The sequence below is a fragment of the Mixophyes fleayi genome, chromosome 4 (genome assembly GCF_038048845.1).
Source record: "Mixophyes fleayi isolate aMixFle1 chromosome 4, aMixFle1.hap1, whole genome shotgun sequence".
Lineage (NCBI taxonomy): Eukaryota > Metazoa > Chordata > Amphibia > Anura > Limnodynastidae > Mixophyes > Mixophyes fleayi.
Window position 1 is genome coordinate 91,561,284 of NC_134405.1, and position 20,758 is coordinate 91,582,041.

The window sequence follows — 20,758 nt, forward strand, 5'->3', positions numbered from 1 at the left end:
CCTCTGAACATCAGTTCTCATCCCCAGGCATGCCGAGAAATGTAGTTCTGTGAGAGCCAGGACCCGGTCAGTGCTTATGTGAAGCCCATTTTGGACACCGGCACTAAATACATTTCCTGCAATGTCTTTCTAATCACATGGGTGCACTTCAGGCCTTCTTCTGAACCTGTTATACTTATTAATGTACACTCTGTTAATAGCTGGTGCCTTCCTCTATCTCCTCGTTATAATATGGCCCCACAGACCTTTTTTCAATCAGTGTTAATTGAGTTTGAGCTTCAGCCTGGGAATTTTGTATCCAAATGGGCTAAAGTAGCATTCAATAGCCTATCTGGTGAAGCTCTTGCCTCTTTTATACAAATATAAAACTTCTATATGTGTGCGTATCTATAATATAAATGTCTAGTGGCGTGTGTTAGTCTGTCTGTGTGTGTGTGGAAAAAATAAAACCAAGCTGCAGCGCCACCTGCTGGGCGGAGTTATACACTGACCTACTAAATTCTTAGTGTGTGTGGGAAAAAAAATTCAGAAAGGGCTGAAATTTGGTATACTAAGATGTTTTTAATTTGTTAATTTAATTTGTTAATTGTTAAAAGTGTTTATAAAGATTTTAAAAAATATATATATATTTCTTGAAGGAGAAGTGACAGTTGGGAGTGGTTGGTGGTTGCCGGGGGTGACAGTGGGGAGTGGTTGGTGGTTGAGGCCTGGGCTATGGCCCAAATGCATGACAAGAACCTTTTTAACACCTTAAGTAGCTTGATTTGACTAGAATGCATGAGTATCATGCACGGGTTAACTTGTATAGATATATGCGCGTACATATAAATATATATATATATATATATATATATATATGAGTGAAGGGCAAATACTGCAGGCTGTGTGTGCATGCTGTGTGGTGTTCGAGCATCTGTAGTGTGTGAATGTGTGTTGTCTTGTACTGTAGGTGTAATATGCCTCAGGAGAGTGTAAAACATGATTGACTGCATAGGTTCATCCATGTATGGGTTTATTTACAGTATGTTAGCAGATGTTCAGTACAGGCAGTGGTGTAACTAGAAATGTCTGGTCCTATAGCAATATAGTGATGGGTCCTCTAATAACCATAGTAAATTCAGACCTAGATTTTGGGCACTAATAGTAGTGAGAGGAGTCGGGGTAGTCAACTTGAGAAGATATTTAAATTTGTTAAAAATCCATTTCGGAATAGTCGACTAAGCAGAGATGAGATTTCGAAAATATGTTTGTTTGGCAGGGTTCAGAGCATTTCAATAGGAGTGGTAGATAGCAGTATATGTGAGAAAATAATTAAAGGTGTAAGATTTAAGACACTGATGTTCTGCTTTGAAAGAAAGTTTTTAAAGATGTCGTGTTCCATGACTGATATCAAAGTCAACATGGAGTGTGAAGAGTAGCTAGAGCCACTTGATCATGTACTGTTGCTATGGTTTAGTAAAGATGTGGTATCATGAAAGAAAGGTGCTGTATGCAGAGAGGTGGAAGGTGTTAAAAATTAAGGTTTTTGTGGGTATGAGGAGCCTTTGTAGAGTTTATTAGCAGAGAGGTTAAAGTAATGGAGGAGAACTTGTAAGTGGTAAGGTGATGTTCTAAATGGGGAAAGAAGTGTTAAGGAAATTAGAAACTGAACATTGTCTACAGAATACAAGATCAAGACACTGGTCATCTCCATGAGTAGAATAGTCAGAGTACTGGGAAAGACGGAGGAAGGAAGTTAGAGTGAGTTGTTTGGAGGCACAAGTTAAATGTGGAATTGCCCATATTTAGTGGTGGGAGTTTCAAGTTTGATTATGCCAGAGAAATAAACAGGAGTGGAAGTGGTTCAAACAGGATTCATCACTGCACACTGCTCTGCCTAAGGGTAATTTGTGGATTCACAATTTCCTCAGGGGTCCCTCTTGCATGAGGAGACCCAGGGAATAGACTCTCACTATATAAGAAAATGTATTGGACATTGCAATTTTAAAGAATATGTCTGAAAGCCCCATTTGTTTGCTGTTCAAATTATAAGGTACAACCCTCAGTTTCTGCTGATGGATTTTTAAATACAATATTAAGGAATTTTTATTAGCTATGTACAGGTATTTTTTTTGCTGAGAGCCAGTTTGTGAAATAGATACTTTCTGCAAGTACACCAAAGTATACAGTGAACATATCTATTAGAATGTTTTTTTTTCCTTTAGACTTTTTTGTTTTGTTTCATTCTTGTTTTAACAGTTTTGCCAGCTAAATAAACTCTTGAAGATTACTTTAAAGTAAAATTACAGCTTTCACACTCCCCACCATAGTTCATTTGCTTTTCCGGTCCTACAGACATGATACAATTTGTCAGAAAACTTCTATACAATACTTTTAAAACCAGGAAGGTTAGACAACAGCATAATTGGTGCTGTGTGGGAAATTGGTTTGAAATGTGCTAGTGGGTACAATATAGTTTAATACTTATTTGCACAGTGTTTATAATGGCTGGTCTGATATTCAAAGAAAATAGTGCTTCCTGACAGAAGAATGCACCTTAACAGATGTCAGTATTCATTCACCTTGCAGAGTTTGGAACATAGACTGCAGATGCTGGTATTTTCCCTCTCCACACAGAACATGACATTATTTTAATGACTAAACATTTTAGGAGAAGCTGTAGTTATGTTTTTAGTTTACATGCCCATCCATCCCAAAAAAAAGGGAAAAACAATATAATAAATAGTGCAACAACATTCAACTATATTGGTTGAAAAAGGAGATGTCAACATTATGTCATGTGAAATCACGCTATTATTGAACTAACATGCAGGAGACAATAGTTTTTCTATCAAGCTCTGGTGAAGGTAGAACCATCTCCTGTATTCTAATTACATTCTGGTCGAGAAGGAGGTAGAAGTGGGATTTTAAGTATCTCCAGTCCCGGGTTTGCTCTGGTATTATATGTGATTTCAAATATTTGTTGCAATATAACAGATGTTTTACCTTCTCAAAAAGCAAGGTAGACAGAAAGAAACTGACATAAATTGGTGCACTACAGTCTTGTCAAATAAGTCATATTATGAATACCCCATTTATTAATAAAATGTAATCTTTATTGGCTCCTGCTAATATAATCTATACTTGTTAAAAACAGCTAAATATATAAAGTGTTTGGTAAAATAAACTGTGAATTAAAAGAAGACATATGTGTTGTCCCTTATTTCCTATGCATATTATGTCTCATTATGAATTTAAATTCTGAAATAAATACATAAGAAGCCAAATCAAGTATCCTTAATATCCCAGGTATTGGATCCGTAAATTCCTGCTCATATAATCCCAATGTAACAGAGTGTTGAAATATTGCAATCAAGAATCTTTTCTTAGTGAGATATAAGTTGTCACTACCTCCCTATATCTTATACAGGGGTTATATCCGATCTTCATTATGTTGTTTCCTGTATTCATTGGATCTGGAATTGAATTGCTAACTGCCTAATAGTTGTTAATTCTCGGGGTTTGGGCAGGCTATAACGGTAGGAGATTGGTCTAACAGATACTCTGCATAGATCCAAAGTGATAGCAGGGACAAATTAAATTAAGGAAGAGAAACACATACAACAAATACTGACGTGCGTTTCGCTGCAGTCTGCTTTTTCTTGGCAAAAAGTTGTTTAACCTTATCTAGCAATTATATAATGGCAAAGGCTGGTGGTCAAATGACCCACAGAAAGAGATTTGTGTCTAATAAGCCTGTTGGCTGTCTGGGAACTGCCAAGCTGGGAGACACTCAGTGAGTTCAACCAGAGTGTTCTAGGTAAATGGACTCTCTGTGCTTCTAAGAACTGCCTACAGGTAGAAGTATTTTGTATAAAAATTTGGAAGGGGCTCCATGTACCTATAAACTTCATCAATAAGAAACCACTGTAATCTGCTATTTCATGCCTCAAGAGTTAAGCAGTGCTTAAAAAGTCTATAAAGATGATGCATGGATGCAGCAATTTCTGCAGCAACCTGGGGGTCTTTGGATATGGAAATGGTCATTTAAGTTTGGGTGAGTGACGGGCAAATTCTGCAGGTAATTGTGTGTGCATGCTGTGTGGTGTTCGACTGTAGACCCTCTGTAATGTGTGTATGTGTGTTGTACTGTAGGTGTAATATGCCTCAGGAGAGTGTAAACATGATTGACTGGATAGGTTCATCCATGTATGGGTTTATTTTCAGTATGTTAGCAGATGTTCAGTGCAAGCAGTGGTGTAACTAGAAATGTCTGGACCTATAGCAAAATAGTGATGGGTCCTCTAATAACCATCATAAAGTCAGACCTAGCACAAAGACTGCTCCATCTCCAGTCAATACCTAATAAGGCAAAGTACTAATTGAATTAGCAGTAATCTGTCCCATAAGTATAAATTATATCTACAGTAATGTTTTTACTCATTATTTAATATTATTACCATCTATTTATGGTGCCACCATACTCACCATTGCTTTCCAAATCATATAACTGCCTGTATACATGTTCTGAAGTTATATTAAGTTTGTACTTTGACACAGTCTTCTCGCCTTGGCCCAGGGTCCCTGTGCTACTGGGTCCTATAAGCAGTTGCGTTGACTGCTATGACTATAGTTACGCCCTTGGATAAATGTCCTGCAAAGCATTTTAGAAGGCTGGCAAATGAAAAAATAAGGTGTCATGCTTTCCACTGTAATGCACAATAATGTTTTACTGTGTTTCATTTCTAGAAACCTGTTTTGCTACCGAGCATCTGAGGCAAAGAAAAGAAGGCGATATTATACCCTGAGTTTCACAGTGAAGTTTCCGCACTACGATGATGTCTGTTATCTGGCTTACCATTACCCTTACACTTACTCAGCACTCATGGTAAGAGCTAAATAGTCCCATCTTTATGTGTAAATATATATATATATATATATATATATATATATATATATTTACTTTGACCTCATCTCAACTTACCCATGGTCGATCTACCAGAATTAGATTTTTAGTTGCTATTTTCTTTGCTTAACTGTACTATAGTAAAGATTGTACTGCATCTTCTTCTTTTCAAACTAAGTACAAATCAACATGTTCTATTGCCAGTTCCATCTGTCCACACTTAAGAAAAGGGTAGCAAGCTTGTCATTGCTGAAAGCTGGCATGTATGCAATGCATTGATCCTACGTTTAAATCAAAGTGTTGTTCCAAAATGTATGCTCTCTCAGGACCAGTTGTTGCTGCATATTTTAGAGTTTCATATATATATTTTTTTGGATAATTAAGTACTTAAATGGGATCAAATTGCTTCAATATATTGGCTTGCACATGTCCTCTTGAATATTTTACTAAATAAAAGTGTCTTACCGATTTTTTTTTTCTCTGTTCCTCAGCCATGTACTTATATCACCAGTTTGGTTTGGAATAGCTAGATTGTCTTCAGTTGTAAGACAAACTGGTAAGGGTGGGGATTTTTAATGGAGAGAGAAAGATGGGAGCTTCTGCCTTACAGCACTGAATTCAATTCCCAGCCATGGCCTTATATGTTTGAAGTTTGTATGTTCTCCCCATGTTTGCGTGGGTTTCTTCCGGGTGCTCCGGTTTCCTACCACAATCCAAAAACATACTAGTAGGTTAATTGGCTGCGATCAAATTGACCCTAATCTGTCTGTGTGTGTGTTAGGGAATTTAGACTGTAAGCTCTATTGGGGTAGGGACTGATGTGACTGAGTTCTCTTTACAGCGCTACGGAATTAGTGGTGCTATATAAATGATGATGATGATGATTCATATGGCCCATATTGGGTTTTCCAGATAGCTAGCAAATTGCTGGCTATTCAGGAACTGAACCTGATAAGGTTCTGGTAAAAGGCTGCAAGGAAGTTCCTTTAGTCTCTTACAGTCTGGGGAGCTGGTGGGTGTATGCTGAGAAAAACTACATATTTATAGTGTGTAACTACTGTTGTTTTGAATGCATATGTGGGACACCAGGTCCTTCACTTCATAGAGGAATATCCTGTGCTGAGTTAGTGCTGGACAGGCAACATCTTTTGTTTGTGTTTTATTTTGCTTCATTGCTTGTGAATAAAACTAGCTGAGGCAACTAAAACCAAAAACACTTGGCTGGTGTGATATCCTTGGCTGATTTGTATAAAGTGCTCTCGTCTACCCCAGAAGATGGTAACCTCGGTCTGATTGTCTGACACTAGGTTATGACATAGCTCTGCTCTTTGCTTTGCAATTTTGTGCTGTATTGCAGCGCAAAACATAAACAACTCTGCCTCACATTAGGTTATGGATAAAAACCACAGACAGAAGGTACAAAATGCAGGAGGGTATGCACTATATAAGTATATAAATTAAAGTAATCTGAAGGTTGAAGTTTCCATTAAGTTCTTGTGTTTGTCTTCATCAGTCCCACTTGCAGCTTTTGGAGCAAAGGCACAATCCCCAGAGAGTGTACTTCAAGCAACAGACCCTATGCTATACTATAGGTGGAAATCCTTGCCCCATTGTCACCATCACTGCTATGCCAAGGTCAATGTCCGAGAGTCACAAGGATGAGATACGTAAGTGGGAACTAACTATTTGGTTTTAATCTGAAAGCATTGATATTTAATTTACTTAAGGGTAAATGTATGGTCTTTTGTGATAGCATGAAGTACTTCAATTATAGCACCACAGTTTACACATTTCAAGGAAAAAGTAAATCTGATATTGCAATATTTAGCAAACATAATTAAAACAGAGGTAGATCTGAGGTACATTCATAAGAATACATTTTATTTAGACAGTTAAACATGATTTTGACCAGTATTGCTTAAATGGGGGGTGGGGTTGGTGAGTCAGCTAGTAAGTAAGTGAGTGGACATTTTAGATGTCAGTTACATCCAAGCTTATGTTAAAGCATATAAAGAAATTCTGTCATAGTAGTTGTCCATGTGAAAAGTTACTCTTGATCTGTAAGACCCAGAGACTGCAGAGAAATGTCATCACCAGGTGACACGTAAATGCTCTTCCTAGGAGGAGTATAGGGAATTATTTCCCTATAGAGGTGGTCTGAGTGACAATATTAATATGTTTTCTGTATCTATGGCCCCTTACCCACTAGCGTTCACATCATGCTTTTACTAGTGCTTTGTTTTAATGCTAGTGAAAGCATGTGAATTGGTATAGGAAACAAACCTGTATCCAATTATCCCATGCTCGCTTGCAGTGTGTTTGTGGTCTGGAGGGGCGGCGTCTTTTAGACATAACCAGCTCCATGTGTTCATGTTCACTGCAGGTGAAAGCAGTGAGGTCCATGGAGTGTCCTTCATATGTGAAACTGTTGGTTACCACTGCATGGCAAGTGCAATCCCATCTGACATAGTAAAAGAGCAGCTAATAACTAATCCTATATGAGTATTTCACAGACTCCATGTGTTCCTATATGTATCTCACAAACTCCATTATTACCTTGTAATAACCACAAAAGCTATTATTTATCTCCCAACATAGTACCATCTTGCTGTTCATACATATCTATCCTGTTACCATATATACTTCTCATATATGTCCCAGAATAACGCAAAGTTACCTGTGATTTGGGTGGTGAATCGGCGCATGTGCAGTGCACCCCAGAGATGGCATCATCTCAGGGGGGAGGAAGGGGAGAACGGGCAGGACAGCTCCTCCATTCTCTCCTGGCATTTTCCTAACTCTGACAAGGTAAGGTTCCAACAGGAGTTTGTGTCACTGGGTCTCTCACAGCTCTAAAGCATCATGTTCCACCTGAGGCACCATCTGAGCCAATTAAGGGATTCATACATTTTGTGTTTACTTTTACTGTATTAAAAAGATTCAAAACTGCTGGGAATCTTTTTCCTCTAAAAGTGTTAAAAATATTGCAGTCAAGTGTGCCTTTTATCTTTTCTCTTTAAAAGTGTATATCCTTTTGATAAATGCAAATCTTGATATTCATTATAATAGTCTACCTTTGTTTTTATTACAACTGTGGTTCTATGTGTTAACGTTTTATTGACATACCTTCTTTTTCACATTGTCAAAGCCTTGTGTGCATTTTGCTTGTGTTTACATACCCCATATGTGCTGCAAAGATTTGTAAAGCTTTATTCAGTGACACACAAGCACAGTTTGAGTCTGCGTCTTGTCAGCCGAAACAGTTATGACTAACTTGTCAGTACAAATATGCTGCTTGCATTGAGTGCAAAGACAAATACAGTCTAAGGTGAGATTTCTGGAAGTTTATGAAGATCTTATGATTGAAGAACTCTTGTATACTTTACGCTGACATGCCATAGTGAGCAATGCTTGTAGAATGAAACTGTATTTTATCAATGAAAATAGTTTGATAGCGAATTGCCCTTTCTATCCAACTTGTTTATTTGCAAAATGAAATCATAAGGCTAGATTTACTAAACTGCGGGTTTGAAAAAGTGGAGATGATGTCTATAGCAACCAATCAGATTCTAGCTGTCATTTATTTAGTACATTCTACAAAATGACTGCTAGAATCTGATTGGTTGCTATAGGCAACATCTCCACTTTTTCAAACCAGCAGTTTAGTAAATATACCACATAGACTCACAGTACTTTCTGTAATCATTCAATTTATTGCACTTACATAGGGGCTGATTCAATCAGTTCAGTGTGATGTTCGACTGCGTGCTTTTCTAGGTACTACGGTACCTAGAGACATTGCAGATTTTCCGGCTCACCTCCATGCAGTCTGTTAGGAAGCACTCTGCGTCACATTAAACAGAATTGAATCCGCCCCTTAGTGTCTTCAATTGCCATTTTCATGGGAAGAGGTGAGAATACTGATTAATTTTAATTGAGTCATTAAGAATTATTTTCCTATTTGTTGAAGTGTTACTAGATATAATTTGTAAGAAACCACACTTGGGATCTCTATCTTTATTGAACTTGACACATTGGAGCTTTAACAGAAGCATCATGGTATTACTCATCAGTATCCAGGGTAGACGTTTCTTGAGTGGAGATGACACAGCAATTATAATGTCATACATTTATGTAAGCTGACTGATATGTATCAAAATAATGTGTAGGTGAAATAAATTGATTTGATTAGTTTAAGCAAGTTATTGTTATGAGGACATGTTTATTCAGCAGTTCCGAGGGATGCCTAATTCCATTGTTCCAGGTCAACTTTGTCTTTATACTGTTCAAAAAAATGAATAATAATCCTCCACCATTCTTTGGATGTTGATAGTAAGATCAGGTGGAGTTACAGCAGAGGTGTCACTAATTTTGGTAAATTCTTTTACAGTAGACCAGATCAGATGTCAAAATGTTGAGCTGAGCCATCTGCATATTCAGTGGGTGTCATGGGACAACTATGTTTTGCAAAGCACACAACAGTATATAGCACATGTAGGTAACATTGGCACACAGCGGTGGCTGAAAGGAAAAGTGGTACAAGATAGGACTGTCCTTGTGCCCTCCAACCCACCTTTATGTTGGATCTTAAAAAGGACATGCACACTTTAACAAACCAAGCACTTCAGCGACAAGGAGTGCCACTTTTGTTGCTGAAGTGCTTGGTTTGTTTGGGTCCCCACAAAAAGAGCTAACAATGGCCTTAAGGCACCTAAGCTAACAGTGCTGTTAATGAACTCTACTGGGGCAAGGTGGTGTTGTCATCAGCCTCATCCTCACCCTCATCAGTGTGTACATCATCCTCACACATAATAAATTCATCCCCGCTGTAATCCACCATTGCAGAAGTCTCTGTAATTTGATGTAATTGGCGGGTAAGGCCTTCCTCATGGAAATGGTAGTTCATTTTGATGAACATCATCTTTTCCACATTTTGAGGAAGTAGCCTCTTACACCATTCGCTGACAAGGTTCCGTCTGTGCTGAAAACTCTTTACAAGTACACACTAGAGGGTGGGCAGCTTACGTAATGCAAAACAAGTTGGTACATGGGTCTGCAAATTCCCTTTTTTTCCTCCGAGTTTGTAATGGGACTGTCTGATGTGTATATTTCTATGCTGTTGTTAAAATAATCCTCCACCATCCTTTAGATGTTGATAGTAGGATCAGGTGGAGTTACGGCAGAGGTGTCATATTTTTTGGTCAATTCTTTTAGCCCAGACCAGATGGCAAAATGTTGTGCTGAGTCATCTGCATCATCCCAGGGTTTCTTGGGAAAGCTAAGTTTTTTCCGAACAACAGTTGACTGAGAAACTGAAGAAGGAGATGCCGTCCTGTCATGAGACACTTGAGCTGTCATCTTGCTTGCCAAGAGCTCCTTGCATCTCTTGAAATTTGGTCCAGTTGGAAAGAAAGAGAAGACATAGCTCTTAAACCTAGGATCAAGCACAGTTGCCAAAATGTAGCGATCTGATTTCAAGATTTTGATAACTTTTGGATCCTGGCGAAGCGAATAAAGTACTTGATCTAAAAGTCCAACATACTTAGCATAATTGATTTCTTTAATCTCCTTCTTCAGTTTCTCAAGCTTCTTTTCCAAAAGTCTAATTAACGGAATCAATTGGCACAAGCTACCAGTGTCTGAACTCACTTCACAGGTGACTACTTTGAACGGTTTCAGCACCTTGCACAACACGGAAAGTTTTCTCCACTACGCCGGACTAAAGTACATTCTCCCTAAATTCTTTTCTTCTTGCAACTGCTGCATTTACCTACATGCTGTTGTAGAATCCCGAAAATGACCCTAAATATTTTGTGACACAGACAGCATCTCCTTTATGTCATTGTCATGTTTTAAAAAGTTCTGTACCACCAAGTTGATTGTGTGAGCAAATCAAGGAATGTGATGGAATTCCCCCCGCTGTAATACTCTAACAGTATTGGTGGCATTATTGGAAATCGCATATCCTCAGGAGAGTCCAAGCAGGATAAGCCATGTTGCAATGACATCCCTTAGTTTTTCAAACAGGTTGTCAGCGGAATTACCTCTGACCTGTGCCTTGTCTCATCTCTGATAACCACCTCTCACTCCCGCCTTCAAGACTTCTCCCGTGCTGCTCCCCACTTATAGAAATTCATTCAAATCTTTAGACGCTCTTTGAAAACCCATCTCTTTTTTAGAGGTGACCTTATCCTCGATAACACTATTCACACTAATGCACCCTCACAGCATTCCCAATCTCCACTCTGAGCCACACTTGCTCCTCTTGTTTCAGCTGTGCCCTTTTCTCTTTAGAATGTAAGCTCTCTAATGAGCAGGGTCCTCCATAACCTTTGTTTTCATGTCTCCATTAATTTTGTCTATTCTTGTTTTATGTATGTCCTGTTTTATGTATGTCCTTGTCTTCCCTACTGTACGGTGCTGTGGAGCACAGTAGTGCCTTACAAATCTACGATATTAATAATTATATGCCTCTTAGTGAACCAGATGATACACAGAGTAGTCTGCCTCTGAAAAATGTGACATTCTTGGGTACATGCTGCTGCTGTTCCTGCTGGTAAAGGCAAATCACCAACTCAGTGGGCTGTCACAATCATATAATCTTTAGTTTGCCCAGTTCCGCTTGTTCACATATCGGTGGTTAAGTGTACAGTGGGTAGATTGGCATTTTGTAGCCCAATAAATATATTTTTAAGAATCTTCTGGTAGAGGTGAGGAATAGCTTTTCTAGTAAAATGGTGTTGTGATGGAATTAGGTAACGGGGACAGAAGTCCTCAAGTAACTTTCTAAAACCAGCTGCATTAATAGTGGATATTGGACGCAGATCTAATAATAACATAGTCGCCATGGCGTCTGTTATCGGCTTTGTGACTGGGTGACAGCTTTCATACTTGCTTCCACTTGCAAAGGATTGTTTAACAGTCAATTGTTGTAAACTGGGAAGAGGGGGATATCACCTTGTGCTCAAGTACACCAGAGGCGAAAGCACACAGCGCCCAGCGCCGGCTGACACGCAGCTCGTTCAACATACCATCACCCGCTCGATCCAAATCACCTCACTCAGATACGTCCACCGGCACATCAGCTACATTGAACGCAGCATTTACAAACACCATACGTGACATCATATAAGATCCAAGGCACCGGTCTTGATGCTAGTTGGACGCGCACTCACTACCATCTGAAGGTAATTGCATTCAAATGGCACACCTGATAGACATATACTAACCACCATTCTGAACACAATTCCAATCTTACACCCAGGATCACTACACTGGAGATACTGCAAACTGCTGTATTACCGACATCTGTCTGCCTATCGGAACATTACTACTACTACCACTATAACAAGCTCTATTTTGTTCAGTAATAGCACATATTACTGTCCTATATTGCGCAATACTATACTGTTTACTATTGTATTATATTGTCACTACTGTATATTCCTCTGTATTATTGTTTGTGCATTTATACCTACCCACCCATCACGGTTACCCCCAGTTTACACTGGTCACCACCCACTAATGTACTTGAACGCAAGGTGATATCCCCCTCTTCCCATAGCAATTTTAGAAGTGTGGTTAGCTCCTTCTCACCCAGCAGCTCGTACATCCTTGTTGCCTTAGTGCATCCACCTTCTCTCTACCTCTTACCAATTGTTGTAAACTGCTAGTAGTCTTTTTCTTGGTCTGCTTCTGGGTTGAAGATCCTCCCCCAGCAGCAGAAGCAGCAGCAGTGGGCCTAATGCTCAAGGATTTTTCTGAGGAGTCATGAATAGGGGAGGAGTCATCTCGCCTTAGAAACTTGGATGCAGGACCAACTCCGATCACTTGTGAGGATATTGATGATGAAGGCGTTGGGGGTGTAGATTGCAGGTGCTGGGATCTAGCTGAGAGAAGTGAGGTAGCCGATGCTGGATTGCTTGTTGTTTTTTTTAGCATAAGTTTCTGATTTTAATAAAAGCTTTCCATGAACTTGCTTCAAATGGCGTAACTTGGATGAGGTTCCTAGATGGTTAAGATCCCTACCTCTACTGACTGCGGCTTTACAATGCTACAAATGTCTAGACAACTGTTGTCAGGATGTGTGTAAAAATAATTCCACATATATGAGGTGGATTTTTTGGTCTTATGCCCAGGCATGACAATGGCCTTCTTCTTATCACTGGCAAGAACTGCTTCCACTGGTGCATGACTTGCCACAGTAGAGTTCATTAACAGCACTGTTTGTTTAGGTGCCATAAGCCCATTGTTAGCTTGTTTTGTGGGGGCCCAAACAAACCAAGCACTTCAGCAATAAAAGTGGCACTGCTTGTCGCTGGAGTTCTTGCTTAGTTAAACTGTACATGTCCTTTTCAATACCTTACATAAAGGTGGGTGGGTGGGAGGGCCCAAGGACAATTCCATCTTGTACCACTTTTCTTTTCTGCCACTGCTGAAAGTGTATGAAAATAATATGGTGACCTGTGAGGTTGTCAAAATTGACTGCAAATGACTTGAAATTAGTGTTATTGAGGTTAATAAATATGTAGGGGGAAAAGAGCAAAAATATCTGATTTTAACAAAAAAAATAGGGATTTTAGAAAAAAAAATAGGGATCCAAAACCAAACCAAAAAACAAAACATGTGAGAGCAGTTTTGCCAAAACCAAAAGACGAGGTTAACCTAGATCCAAAACCAAAACCAGAACACGGGGGTCAGTGGACACCTCTAATGTGTATGTATGTACATGTGTGTGTGTGTGTGTATATATATATATATATATATATATATATATATATATATATATATATATATATATATATACATATATATATTTGCTTGTATATGGAATATGCTATGTTTATAAAAATACACATATATAGTATATAATGTATTTTAGTATTTTATGAAGGAGAGGATCATGATTGTTGTCTCAGACAGCAGGTTGGCTAGGCTCACCCCAGATAATAATAATAAAATTCAATGTGAGACTATTGCTGCATGATAAAACTCTGTCACTGCATTACTTGGAGATTAAATGGGCTCATTCACCCATAATGGCTTTTGCACTCAATTAGCAATTTGTTTTATGAGGATTCTGATTTCGAAATATGCTTTCATAAAAAAGAAGACTAAAACTGAGAACTCTAGAGAGCACAATATCAAAGAAGGCACTTGTGGTGGATATTGGAAATAATGATCCTGAAGAGAATGTACACAGTTTAATTAAGCACATTGATTAAATCAATATGATTCAACTGCTTAGTGCTCAAATCATCTTAATCTCATTAAAAGTAATTCAGGCCTTGATAATTGATTAATAATGCATTATAGTTTATGAATTATTGACTTCAAGTTATTATAATTGTGCCTCTATCTGCATGCCAGCTAATGCTGAATGTTAATTACAAAGACCAGAACTTGTGTTTGAGTAACTTTTCAAAGCCAAACATGACATATTTTGCAGTGAAGGACAAATCAGATTTTGTAAGCGCTTTATCAGAACATTTCAAAGCGTTTTCACTGCTTTGTTTTTTTGATGCAAAGGATAGTACACGCATCTTAACACTCTAATTGTACTAATTGATTTGGAAGGAAGATGCACTTGTGTGAATATTGATCCAAGAGATTTGACTTCAGATAATAAGGCCTTTCAAAGCCATCTTAATAACAAGTTAATTTGCTCTGTGGCTTGCAGCTCAAGATGTGCTCCGACTTTAACAGAGATTATAATTGCGATAAGAAAGGTTTCATCTGAAATCACTATGCAAGGGCAATCCTCTTTTTTAGGCTAATGTATTAAACACTGTCTGAGAGTCCCTCTATGAATCATGTACTTTACAGTAGGGTCATTTCTAGCGCTGAGCATGGTGGGCTTTTGCTTTTAGGGCCCACCGTCAGAAAGGGCCAATATATCTTAAAGATATGTTTACAGACTTTTTCTTTTGTCCTTGACTGGATGTTATAGCCATCTTATTATGTTTTTGTTTTTATAACTCCAACGTGTTTCTGCTTTGCTTCTATTCCTCTTGGTCAGTTTTAAAGGTCATCTCTTTAATCTCACTAGATCAGTTTATAAATCAGGTGATGCACCTGTGCATTAAAATTAAAGTAATTAGGTTAACATGGTTGCCAAAGCTAAACTCTAAGTTCTAGATCTTAGCTACTGTATTAACCTCTGTTCTGCAATCAAAGCCTTTGCTTACAGGAGATGGATTTTTCTTTTTATTCTCCTTCAGCCTCATATGACTTGATTATAATTATACACATTGCTGAGAGCAAAGCAGATTACATGATGGAAATGTTCTACCAATAATAATTGTGTTTGCGAACTTTTGAAGCAGACAAAACTGGTCCAACATGATTGTTAATAGAACATATTATAACCTGTATTCCTCTGTCAGCATTTTCATATGTGGGGTGTACTTTTGTAGACATACTACACAACACCATACAGTGAGCAACCTATGAATTATATTCTGAATGAACAGAGCTGTTCCAACAACAAAGGAAATTGTATTACGAAAAAAGGTTAGCATGGGTATGTGAAATGATCTGGATATGTCCATTATGCAATGGATGGGGTAGGATGAATTTCAACACAGATTCTTCAAAGTAATGTACCGGGTGCCACAAAGGAAAGCAGAAGGACAAATGGTGTCTTGTACATTTACCATGCACAAGGGGAATGTAATATACCTAAAATGTCAGATTGATAAAAATTATGATATTGATAGGCAATCGGCACTGACAAATTTCTTGCAAGGCATCTAAGAATGGGTAGTACGAATGTGAAGTGAACACCTACAAAATCAATGTAACAGTATTGCCATTATCGCGGGTGAACTAAAGGGTATAAATTAAAATTATAGAGTGAAGGTATAATAGTACCATACGCAAATGTCTGGGCTAATGTGGCTTTATTATTCAGGTCCTTGGGGGTAAAACAGAGTCCAGATGGGATATAGTGACCCAGTTTCAAGAGCAAAATTGCTCTTAACAGAGTGCTCAAAATAACATGTGTTCACTGATTGTAGAAACTTAAAACACCAATAAAAGCATACAAACAATGAGTAAAGAATAGAATCAAATATTCAACTCAACACCGGCTATTTCAGGGGTACATCAACTCACTTCCTTAGGAGAAATACATATCATTTATAACCAAAGACCCTGATGATAGCAAATGCCATAATAGACCAACACACTGCTATATTGTAGCTTCACTCTTTTTACCCTCTGGTACACCTGTGCAACTATTTAATGTCACTTAAATGTAATATATGAAATATGTAGGTAAAATACACTGTTCAGCTCTGTTAGTCACCTCTCAATTTTTTACAAAAAGCTGACATTCAGTCACTTAAGCTGCTGTGACATCCCTGGTCCTATATATAAAGTCACCAATCTGTAGTCTGCAAACCATGCCACCCCCATTGGCCATGAACACAGCCCTTTTAAAACAAAATTTTTTTCAGATTTTTTCTAGATGTTAAATTAGAAATGTAAAATGTTATTTCTTGGCTGACAAAGGGTTAAGTATAAGAAAAAAACTTATTTTCAGGCAGAGAAAGAAATTTCTGTTGCTTGTATAGGGAGATGGATTGCCTGTACATTTCCTTGTTTTGTTCTGTGTCTCACCAGACCAATAAATCTGAATGTTCAGAGACAGGGGTGACCTAGGTTTGTCTGTCTCTATTTTTCGTTAAATTTCTCCCTGAAGGCTAATGCTCCTGTTAGGTGAGATGATGATACCTTCAATTTATTATTGCAGTTAATTAGGATATTGGAAAGAAAAATAACATTTAGAGGATGGACAGGATGGCTGGATTCTAACTTGTAAAAGGTATAACATTCCAATGTACTTGAAGTTTTAGGAATTAATATGAAATTCCAGGCAGCTAGTACTCTCACTAGGTGCCCCAGGTAAGCAATAATTATAGAGCACTTTTCACCAATATCAATGTTCTAGATAAAAGTGCCTCATGAAAATTGGTCATGAAGAGCCTCAGCCCAAACATGATTGTTCTCACTGCTCTTTAAAAGCCAGTGGATTGTTGTCTGTGTATTGTTGTTTGTAGCATAAGTACAGTGATGCATGTGGCCCTCTGAGACTTCATCTGTGGCCCCCAGCTCCTGCTAGCTTTAATGTCAGATGTGTTTAAAATGCCTGCTGTTATGTTATTACCGATAGGTGTCTTTTTCTTTGATTAAATGTGTTGTTTTAACTAATTTCTGAGATTAAGAGTAATGTGCGGTCCTTTTGAAGGTTAGAGGACTGCACCATGAGGCCAATGCAGTGTTTTTAGGCTTCCCATCTCTGTTCTGGCATCTAAATATCTTAATAGGACATGCTCATGTATAATCTGTTTTTACTATTCAGCCCCACTTTCCTGGGTCAACTTATTACAAAATATATTCCCCCTTAAAAAATTATATTTGTAAAAAAAAAAAAAATACCTATACTCAAGTATGCAAAAAATAATAAACATAAACTATGTTCATTATTTGTAGAGCATTTATAGAAAATAAAGTAGAGATGCTCACTGACCCCCATGTTTTGGTTTTGGTTTTGGATCTGGATTAGCTTCGGGTTTTGGTTTTGCTAAAACCGCCCTTGCGTGTTTTGGTCTTGGTTTTGTTTAGCAATTTTTTACTAAATTTCATTTTTTGTGGTAAAATCACATAATTTAATTATTATTTTGTACCTATATTATTATTAACCTCACTAACACTAATTTCCAGTGATTTCCATTCAATTTTTGGAGAGGTAGCATGTACAATTGATCAAGCTAAGCAGTTCATCAACAAGGAATGGCACTTTTGTGTCTGAAGTGCTTATTTTCTTTCGCCCCTCAATAAACAAGATAACAATGACACTCACAATTACGAGAGGTAGCATGTACAATTGATCAAGCCAAGCAGTTCATCCACAAGGAGTGCCACTTTTGTGGGTAAAGTGCAAGTACAACATGGCCCTCCCTAAACAAGCTAACAATGGGCTTGTTAGAGTAATGGCAGAAACACACATCAGTGCCAGGTAAGATTAATGGTGCAAGATGGAATTGTCCTTGGGCCTCCCACCCACCCATATGTTGATTCTTACAAAGGACTTGCACACTTTAACAAACCAGGCACTTCAGCAACAAGGGCTGACACTTTTGTGGCTAAAGTGCTTGGTTTGTTTGGGCCCCCACTAAACCAGCTATCAATGGCCTAAAGGCATGTTAGACCAACAGTGGTGTGAAATGAATTCTACACTGTCAAGATGATGTCGTCATCATCTTCAGCATCATCCTCACCCTCATCAGTGTGTACATCATCATCACAGACTATTAATTCATCTCCGCTGGAATCTGCCATTAGAGAAGTGTCAGTACTTGGATGTATTTGCCGGTAAAGGCCTTCCTCGTGGAAGATGTAGTTCATTTTGATAAACATCATCTTTTCCACATTTTTGGGAAGTAACCTCCTATGTCGGTCACTGACAAGGTTCCGGCTGTGCTGAAAACTCTTTCTTAGTACACACTAGAGGGTGGGCAGCTTAGGTATTACAAAGCAAATTTGTACATGGGTTTCCAAATGGCTTGTTTTTCCTCCCAGTATGGAAAGGGACTGTCTGACATTTCCATTTCAATTACCTCTTGAAAATAATCCTCCACCATCCTTTGCATGTTAATAGTAGGATCGGATGTAGTTTGGCCGAAGTCACACTTTTTTTGGTAAAATCTTTCAGACCAGACCAAATTTCAAACTGTTGTGGTCTTCCACCTGCGTCTGTACTTTCTTACAAGCAGCAGCTGCCTGAGAGATTAAAGGAGGAGGCGTCATCAAGCCAAGGACCAGTTCAACAGTCAACTTGCTGACCAAGAGCTCCTTGCAACTGTTCAGATCTCGGTCATTTGGAAGCAAAGAACAAATGTAGGTCTTAAACCTAGGATCAAGCACAGTCGCCAAAACATAGTGATCTGACTTCAAGATTTTAATAACTCTTGGATCATTGTGAAGTGAATAAAGTACTTCATCTACAAGGACAACATACTTTGCAGAATTGCTTTATTTCATCTCCTGCTTCAGTTTGTCAAGCTGCTTTTCCAAAAGTCGAATTAAGGGAATGACTTGTCTCAAGCTAGCAGAGTCTAAACTCACTTCACATGTCACAACTTCAAATGATTTCAGCACCTTGCACAGCACAGAAAGGATTCTCCACTGTGCAAGACTGAAATACATTTCCGCTCCTTTCCCAATGTCATGGCTTGTGCAATACGCTTGTATGGCTTTGCGCTGTTCCTCCATCCTCTGAAGCATGTACAGGGTGGAATTCCACCTTGTTAACACCTTTTGCTTAAGTTGGTGGCAGGGCAAATTAAATAGTTCTTGGAACTGCTGCAATCTCCTACATGGTGTGGCAGAATGCCAAAATGTCCCGAAATTTTATGGGCCACCGAAAGCATCTCCTGCACCTCACGGTTATTTTTCAAGAAGCTCTGCACCACCAAGTTTATTGTGTGACCAAAACAGGGATGGGGAGTGTCCAAGTGGTATAAGCCATGTATTAATGACATCCCTTTGTTTTTGTAACAAATTATCAGCTGTATGCCTGTTAGTGAAGCCAGTGATACAAAGAGTAGCCTGCCTGTGAGAAATGTTACATAGTGGTGTACATGCTGCTTGTGAAGGCGAATTACCAACCCAATTGGCTGTCACAGTCAAATCATCTTTGGTTTGACCACTTCCACTTGTCCACATATCTGTGGTTAAGTGTACAGTGTGTAGAATGGTATTTTTGAGCCCAATGAGTACATTTTTATGAACGTTCTGGTGCAGTTGAGGAATAGCTTTTCTTGAAAAATGGTGTTTCGATAGAATCTTGTAACGGGGACACAAAACATAAATTAACTGTGAAAAACTAGCTGCGTTTATAGTGGATATTGGATTGCAGATCTAACACTAGCATAGTCGCCATGGCATTTGTGATCCGCTTTGCAGCTGGGTGACTGCTGTCATACTTGCTTCCTTTAGCAAAAGATTGTTTCACAGTTAATTGTTGTAAAGTACTAGTGCTCTTCTTCTTGGGCTACTTATGGAAGATTCACCCCCAGCAGCAGCAACAGCAGCAGCAATGGTACTTACGCTCAAGAATTCTTTAGAGGAATCAAGGATAGTGCAGAAGTCATCAAGCCTTACCAAGTTGGATGCAGGGCTAACTCCGATCACTACTGAGGTTATTGATGAGGACGGTGTTGTGGGTATAGATCGCAGGCATCGGGATGTAGGCGAGAGAAGGGGCCTAGCTGATGATGGACTGCTTGTTGTTATTATTTTTACCATAACTTTCAGCTTTTCCCAACACCTTGCCATAAACTCGCGTCAAATGGCGTAACGTGGATGAGGTTCCAAGATGGCTGTGGTCCCTCCCTCAACTGACTGTGGCTTTACGTACACTACAAATGGCTAGACAACTATTGTCAGGATTTGGGTAGAAATAATTCCACACATAAGAAGTGGCTTTTTTGGTCTTATGTCCAGGCATGACAATGGCCTTCTTCTTATCACGTGCCAGAACTGCTTCCACTGATGCAGGACTTACACAAACAACCTCATCCTTATCAACATCCTCATTAGCACCCTCGTCGGCTACATAAATATCCCCCTCATCCTCTTCCAATTCCAAAGTGGCAACCTCAATTGGTGGACTCTCCTCAGGGATTGGTGTAATTTCTGATTCTGAGCATACATTTTCCTCTAATGCCTTACTGCTTTCTTCCAGCTCGGCTTTCACGCGCAACAGTAGTTGAGCACCACTTTTGGACTCCAAATTACTTGGTCTTGCTTGGTCACGAGTGACCTTACAAGAAAAAGCCTCAGTAACATTTTTAGATCTCGCACTCA

General features: G+C 38.7%; 1 protein-coding gene across 2 annotated transcripts in view; it reads left to right on the forward strand.

The window, feature by feature from the left end:
- Positions 1–20,758, forward strand: part of AGBL1 (AGBL carboxypeptidase 1) — a 504,403-nt gene that overhangs the window by 167,164 nt on the left and 316,481 nt on the right. For both annotated transcript variants that reach the window (XM_075207749.1, XM_075207747.1), the window contains exons 16-17: positions 4,729–4,867; positions 6,399–6,552. In XM_075207749.1, coding sequence (XP_075063850.1) covers positions 4,729–4,867; positions 6,399–6,552 — 293 coding nt within the window. The remainder of the gene's footprint in view (positions 1–4,728; positions 4,868–6,398; positions 6,553–20,758) is intronic.